The 7,993-nt window shown below is 44.9% G+C and overlaps 1 protein-coding gene across 3 annotated transcripts in view; it reads right to left on the reverse strand.

Moving 5' to 3' along the window:
- Positions 1-1,819: 1,819 nt before the first annotated feature.
- Positions 1,820-7,993, reverse strand: part of LOC106566221 (homeodomain-interacting protein kinase 1) — a 41,670-nt gene continuing 35,496 nt past the window's right edge. For all 3 annotated transcript variants that reach the window (XM_014134097.2, XM_014134096.2, XM_014134098.2), the window contains exon 17: positions 1,820-3,987. In XM_014134097.2, coding sequence (XP_013989572.2) covers positions 3,568-3,987 — 420 coding nt within the window. In that variant the 3' untranslated portion in view covers positions 1,820-3,567. The remainder of the gene's footprint in view (positions 3,988-7,993) is intronic.

Below are 7,993 nucleotides of genomic sequence, written 5' to 3' on the forward strand. Positions count from 1 at the left end.
TCTATTCCTTTGGAACTTGTGAGTGTAATGTTTACTGTTTGTTTTTTGATTGATTATTTCACTTTTGTTTATCTATTTCACTTGCTTTGGCAATGTTAACATATGTTTCCCATGCCAATAAAGCCATTTGAATTTAATTGAGAGAGATCAGACTCCACTTATCCATTGAGCCACAGAGCCCTGCAGTGGAAGTATCATAGTACCCATAAAACCTAATGGTCAAAGAGGGAAATTATTCAAATCGTTTTTCCACCATTCAAACACTTAAAATAAGGGTTGTATTTTGTGTAAGCTTACCCTGGCATTGACGTTTTGATAACCTTTTAAATCTCTCTCAGACAAGTTTTTATGGGTATTATGACTCATACTGTGGTACTCTATTGCTGGACGTAATAAATTGTGCAAAACATCCACAACTCTGCAGAATATGTTGACGGGTCATCCCCGGGTAGTGAGGGTAGGCGACAACACATCCGCCACTCTGATCCTCAATACGGGGGGGCCATCTCAGGGGTGTGTGCTTATTCGGCATGGGTCCTCAGATCCTCAAAACGTTCTACAGCTGCACCATTGAGAGCATGTTGACTGGCTGCATCACCGCCTGGCACGGCACCTGCTTGGCATCCAACCGCAAGGCGCTACAGAGGGCAGTGCGTACGGCCCAGTACATCACTGGAGCCGAGCTTCTTGCCGTCCAGACATTTTGAGATGGAGAAACAGTTTAAATGTAAAAACAATTCTAATGTTCACAAGTATGGAACCCATCCCACTGGTCACAGAAGTCAATTCAAAGTCCATTCCACATTGGTTTAACATAATTTAATTGAAAGTACTTGGAAACAATGTTGATATAACTAGTGTGTGCCCAGTGGGATGGCTCTGTGCCCAATTTGCAACTCTGTTTTTTTGTTTACATTTTACATTTACGGTCATTTAGCAGACGCTCTTATCCAGAGCGACTTACAGTAGTGAATGCATACATTTCATACATTGTATTTTTTTTTCCCTGTGCTGGCCCCCCGTGGGAATCGAACCCACAACCCTGGCGTTGCAAACACCATGCTCTACCAACTGAGCTACAGGGAAGGCCGCCTTTCATCAGTCTAGATAGTGGGAAGCTAGCTACTGGTAGCCAGACTCCACAGCCCAACGGTCAGACTCCACAGCCCAACGGTCAGACTCCACAGCCCAACGGCCAGACTCCACAGCCCAACGGTCAGACTCCACAGCCCAACGGCCAGACTCCACAGCCCAACGGCCAGACTCCACAGCCAGACTCCACAGCCCAACGGCCAGACAGCCCAACGGCCAGACTCCACAGACTGCACAGCCAGACTCCACAGCCCAACGGCCAGACAGCCCAACGGCCAGACTCCACAGACTGCACAGCCAGACTCCACAGCCCAACGGCCAGACAGCCCAACGGCCAGACTCCACAGCCCAACGGCCAGACTCCACAGCCCAACGGCCAGACTCCACAGCCCAACGGCCAGACTCCACAGCCCAACGGCCAGACAGCCCAACGGCCAGACTCCACAGCCCAACGGTCAGACTCCACAGCCAGACTCCACAGCCCAACGGCCAGACTCCACAGCCCACAACGGTCAGACTCCACAGCCCAACAGCCAGACTCCACAGCCCAACAGGCTCTACACTGAATTTGATATCATCAAGTGGCGGGTGGACATTTTGTTGTTTTTCGAATCACAGACTTTAGGGTTTAAGATGAATCGGGTAAAAGTAGCAGTGGGTTGAAAATAGCGGACGTTCAACATTATCTGTGATCGGTTATAATTCTTTAGAATAAAGAGTCAAGACATGAGGAATTATGGTTCATTTATTTGAAAACAGTGGTTGGGTTGTTGTGGATTGATTTGGGTTGACATTATCCTCACCAATAACTTGATTACTAAATGCATTGTGCACTTTAAAACAGAGGAGAACCAAATCGTTTTCCATAAAAGTCTTGTTTTCAAGTTGTTGTTACTTCAATTAATTGAGTTTCTAAAGTCGTTTCTGGCCGAATTATCATTCAGCCTCATAAATACATTCTGCAATCACAGTCAGAAAAATATTAAAACTCTCAAGAGTGAGCTATGCTTAAATACTATTTGAAATAATTTAAAACTGTGCTTAATTGACTGTGCCTTGTTGCAATGGAACCAATAGAAAAGTCATAAAAGTGTAAACCCTGCCTACCTGGTACTCCAGGTGAGCTAAAGCAAACCTTGTAAAAGTATTTGAAAGATTTCAAATAGTGTTTGAACCCAGCTATGGTGGTGTGAAGATTATAGTGTCTTTACCAGGCGGTGACAGAATAGACTACATACATGTACAGCATACTCATGAGTTAAGTTAAACAACAATCTCTCTCTCCCCCGACAACTCACATTAACGACAAATCATAATTTAAAGAAACTCACAATAAAGAAAACAGGTAAGTAAAAGGTATTATTTTAACTCAACAGTAAGTTGAGACCCCAACTGAGTTCCTTATTTGTTTGTTGGTGAAATTGGTCCGCAGGCCTTCAAAAAGGAGGCAGCGGGCTGCATGACCGCCAGTTTCCCATACCCGGGGTTAGCTAATAGCTAACATCTTGAGCAAGTCTGCCATGCTAAAAGATACTAGGATCACCTTTAGAACTTCTTTAGGTTAGCTAATAGCTAGCATCTCTCTAGCGTGCCGTGCTACAATCTTCTTTAGGTTAGCTAATAGCTAGCATCTCTCTAGCGTGCCGTGCTACAATCTTCTTTAGGTTAGCTAATAGCTAGCATCTCTCTAGCGTGCCGTGCTACAATCTTCTTTAGTTTAGCTAGCATCTCTCTAGCCAGGGCCTTTCTAGGACCTCCTAATGTAAGGAAACAACAGCGAGGGCCTACTCAGGAAACTAACGTTACAGAATGCACACAGACCAGCATATCTGTTATACACAATACATTTCTGCCATGTAGAATAGAGAGGCATGCCAGAGCCATACATGTTTTATGTACGGTATAGAAACCTGATTCCATCTGCAGTATTCCGCATGTTTCAGCTGACTGACTACACTACTAGAGAACGAGACTAGCCCCCTTTTAAAACATAAAAGCCTTCTTTTTTTTATTTTATTAACACAATATATAATAATATATTTGGCCTATCATCACACTAACTCATTCTGCATCCAATTAAAACAGGGATAAAACAACAAAAAACAATTACACTTTTTTTTTTCTGCTGGGGGAAAAAAAATAAAAATAACAGTACAATATTAAAAATACCCTTAAATACACAGAATGTTTTTTAAAAATGTAGTAAAATAGGCGGGAAAGTTAAACCAGTTTGATGTGAACCACTGCTTAACAGTAAATCAAATGCAGTAGTGCAAATGTTACATTTGTTACTCCTTCCTTCCCTACTTCACCCAGATTCATCAACATGGTGAAGCTGTGGGTCTTATTGCCCCTTCAGTGTGTGTGTGTGTGTGTGTGTGTGTGCGCGAATACCTCGGTATGACTGGGTCATAGTCCTACTCATCATCACTCCCACCCTTGCCCCCCCCTCTCTACATCCAGTATCATCTCTCATCACAAGTAGGGGTACTGTCCCAGCCGTCGAGGGCTGAGCTGGTATACGCTGTAGGTCTCAGCGTGTGGCGCGACACTAAGGGATCCGGTAGTAAACTGGTGTTGATAAGCTGCAGGAAGACCCATCACAACCCCCCCCACCACCGAAGACTCCTTCCTGGTTCCTGCATCCCTCCGGACCAATCCCGAGGTACCGCAAGGGACGGTGGGTGGGGCATAGGTGGAGGGGTGACCACGCACCAGGAGCTGGGAGGCAGAGGCTAGCGCAGCGGACGCAGGGAAGGTGTATAGACTAGGGGCAGAGCCTAGAGAGGGCACTTCCTGGAAGGTGTAGTGGGAGGTGGGGCCGGGGGGGTAGGTTGCCTGGCGACGCAGGTTGCCGTGGGAACGGTCCTGGGACGAAGAGGACGAGACTACAGGCTGTAAAAAAACAACAACAATAGAATAGAACATTTTATTGTCCATTAGAATATTTCATACATCAAGCAACAAGACACAAATAGACAATAATATACTACTACACATTTCCGTCTATACTTTCTCTGAAGGTTGCACCCTCTTGAACATCCCAAGGGCCCTAAACATTCCGCAAATTCGTTTTTTTCCAGGTTTCAGTTTTTTTTCTTCAGTTTTTCGCTTTAAAAAGCACACTTAAATAGCAAATCCCCCCCCCCAAATAATGCAGGATTTAAGTCCACAACGATGCTTAAACCACATCAAGATACCACTTTTGAGGTCTGATTTTGGGGTGTAGTTACCCTATAATTCCACTGTGCACCAGTCAGAGTCTTGGTTAGTAGTATTTCTGTAGCGCTCATGTGATTGCAGAGTTTGCTAAACAAATACCCACTGGAATGACGTAAATAATCATGATGTCATTCTACCAGGTAGGCATAACCTACTTTGCTTTTCCTTCTCTACCAGAAGAAGGTTGTCATTAGCATCATCGCTAACTGCTACACCGCTAACTGCTACACCAAGTGTAGACACACTCTCACAGGACAGATTATTAGGTACAACACCCCGTTCACGAAAATGGATCGCTCCTACAGACACAGACAGAGACTGAGACAGAGAGACAGATGGACAGTCCCTGTGTCGTTTTCAAAAAGTTGCAGGAAAAATATGAATCATGTTTGATGATTAACTTTCTAACGAGTTCAATACATTTTATTAATATTGCTGATTTCTGTTTTAATGTCTGGATTCTATTTTCAAGTTTTAAACCCAACTATGCAGTAATCGATAACAATGTTATACTAAAATTAACATAGAACAAAAACATGAGAAATTAAAATAAGAATGAGAAAGTTAGTAAGCATACTATATATATATATATATACACACATACATACATATACATACATACATACATACATACACACACACACATACAGGGTCAGTACCATATTAACAGTGTACAGGGATACTGGAGTGATGGAGGTAGATATGTATAGGGGGAAGGAGACAGGGATACTGGAGTGATGGAGGTAGATATGTATAGGGGTAAGGGAACAGGGATACTGGAGTGATGGAGGTAGATATGTATAGGGGGAAGGGGACAGGGATACTGGAGTGATGGAGGTAGATATGTATAGGGGGAAGGAGACTAGGCATCAGGATATAAGATAAACAGAGTAGCAACAGCTTTTGTACACTACCGTTCAAAAGTACAGGGTCACTTAAAAATGTCCTTGTTTTTGTCCATTTTAAAATAACAACAAATTGATCAGAAATACAGTGTAGACAATGTTATTGTTGTAAATGACTATTGTAGCTGTAAACAGTTGGTGTTTAATGGAGTATCTGGAGCATCAGCATTTGTGGGTTCAATTACAGGCTCAAAATGGCTAGAAACGAATAACTTTCTTCCGAAACTAGTCAGTCTATTCTTGTTCTGAGAAACGAAGGCTATTCCATGCGAGAAATTGCCAAGAAACTGAAGATCTCGTACAATGCTATGTACTACTCCCTTCACAGAACAGCGCAAACTGGCTCTAACCAGAATAGAAAGAGGAGTGGGAGGCCCCAGTGCACAACTGAGCAAGAGGACAAGTACATTAGAGTTTCTAGTTTGAGAAACAGACGCCTCACAAGTCCTCAACTGGCAGCTTCATTAAATATACTGCTCAAAAAAATAAAGGGAACACTAAAATAACACATCCTAGATCTGAATGAATGAAATAATCTTATTAAATACTTTTTTCTTTACATAGTTGAATGTGCTGACAACAAAATCACACAAAAATAATCAATGGAAATCCAATTTATCAACCCATGGAGGTCTGGATTTGGAGTCACACTCAAAATTAAAGTGGAAAACCACACTACAGGCTGATCCAACTTTGATGTAATGTCCTTAAAACAAGTCAAAATGAGGCTCAGTAGTGTGTGTGGCCTCCACGTGCCTGTATGACCTCCCTACAATGCCTGGGCATGCTCCTGATGAGGTGGCAGATGGTCTCCTGAGGGATCTCCTCCCAGACCTGGACTAAAGCATCCGCCAACTCCTGAACAGTCTGTGGTGCAACGTGGCGTTGGTGGATGGAGCGAGACATGATGTCCCAGATGTGCTCAATTGGATTCAGGTCTGGGGAACGGGCGGGCCAGTCCATAGCATCAATGCCTTCCTCTTGCAGGAACTGCTGAAACACTCCAATCACATGAGGTCTAGCATTGTTTGCATTAGGAGGAACCCAGGGCCAACCGCACCAGCATATGGTCTCACAAGGGGTCTGAGGATCTCATCTCGGTACCTAATGGCAGTCAGGCTACCTCTGGCGAGCACATGGAGGGCTGTGCGGCACCCCAAAGAAATGCCACCCCACACCATGACAGACCCACCGCCAAACCGGTCATGCTGGAGGATGTTGCAGGCAGCCGACCGTTCTCCACGGCGTCTCCAGACTCTGTCACGTCTGTCACTTGCTCAGTGTGAACCTGCTTCATCTGTGAAGAGCACAGGGCGCCAGTGGCGAATCTGCCAATCTTGGTGTTCTATGGCAAATGCCAAACGTCCTGCACGGTGTTGGGCTGTAAGCACAACCCCCACCTGTGGACGTCGGGCCCTCATACCACCCTCATGGAGTCTGTTTCTGACCGTTTGAGCAGACACATGCACATTTGTGGCCTGCTGGAGGTCATTTTGCAGGGCTCTGGCAGTGCTCCTCCTGCTCCTCCTTGCACAAAGGTGGAGGTAGCGGTCCTGCTGCTGGGTTGTTGCCCTCCTACGGCCTCCTCCATGTCTCCTGATGTACTGGCCTGTCTCCTGGTAGCGCCTCCATGCTCTGGACACTACGCTGACAGACACAGCAAACCTTCTTGCCACAGCTCGCATTGATGTGCCATCCTGGATGAGCTGCACTACCTGAGCCACTTGTGTGGGTTGTAGACTCCGTCTCATGCTACCACTAGAGTGAAAGCACCGCCAGCATTCAAAAGTGACCAAAACATCAGCCAGGAAGCATAGGAACTGAGAAGTGGTCTGTGGTCACCACCTGCAGAACCACTCGTTTATTGGGGGTGTCTTGCTAATTGTCTATAATTTCCACCTGTTGTCTATACCATTTGCACAACAGCATGTGAAATTTATTGTCAATCAGTGTTGCTTCCTAAGTGGACAGTTTGATTTCACAGAAGTGTGATTGACTTGGAGTTACATTGTGTTGTTTAAGTGTTCCCTTTATTTTTTTGAGCAGTGTAGTACCCGCAAAACCAGTTTCAACGTCAACAGTGAAGAGGCGACTCCGGGATGCTGGCCTTCTAGGCAGAGATGCAAGAAAAAGCCATATCTCAGACTGGCCAATAAAAAGAAAAGATTAAGATGGGCAAAAGAACACAGACACTGGACAGAGGAAGATTGGAGAAAAGTGTTATGGACAGACGAATCTAAGTTTGAGGTGTTCGGATCACAAAGAAGAACATTTGTGAGATGCAGAAAAAATGAAAAGATGGTGGAGGAGTGTTTGACGCCATCTGTCATCATGGTGGAGGCAATGTGATGGTCCGGGGCTGCTTTGGTGGTGGTAAAGTGGGAGATTTGTACAGGGTGAAAGGGATCTTGAAGAAGGAAGGCTATCACTCTATTTTGCAACGCCATGCCATACCCTGTGGACGGAGCTTAATTGGAGCCAATTTCCTCCCACAACAGGACAATGACCCAAAGCACAGCTCCAAACTATGCAATAACTATTTAGGGAAGAAGCAGTCAGCTGGTATTCTGTCTATAATGGAGTGGCCAGCACAGTCACCGTATCTCAACTCTATTGAGCTGTTGTGGGGGCAGCTTGACCGTATGGTACGTAAGAAGTGCCCATCAAGCCATTTCCAATTTGTGGTAGGTGCTTCAGGAAGCATGGGGTGAAATCTCTTCAGATTACCTCAACAAATTGACAACTAGAATGCCAAAGGTCCGCAAGGCTGTAAT

This window comes from Salmo salar, chromosome ssa12 (genome assembly GCF_905237065.1).
Source record: "Salmo salar chromosome ssa12, Ssal_v3.1, whole genome shotgun sequence".
NCBI lineage: Eukaryota > Metazoa > Chordata > Actinopteri > Salmoniformes > Salmonidae > Salmo > Salmo salar.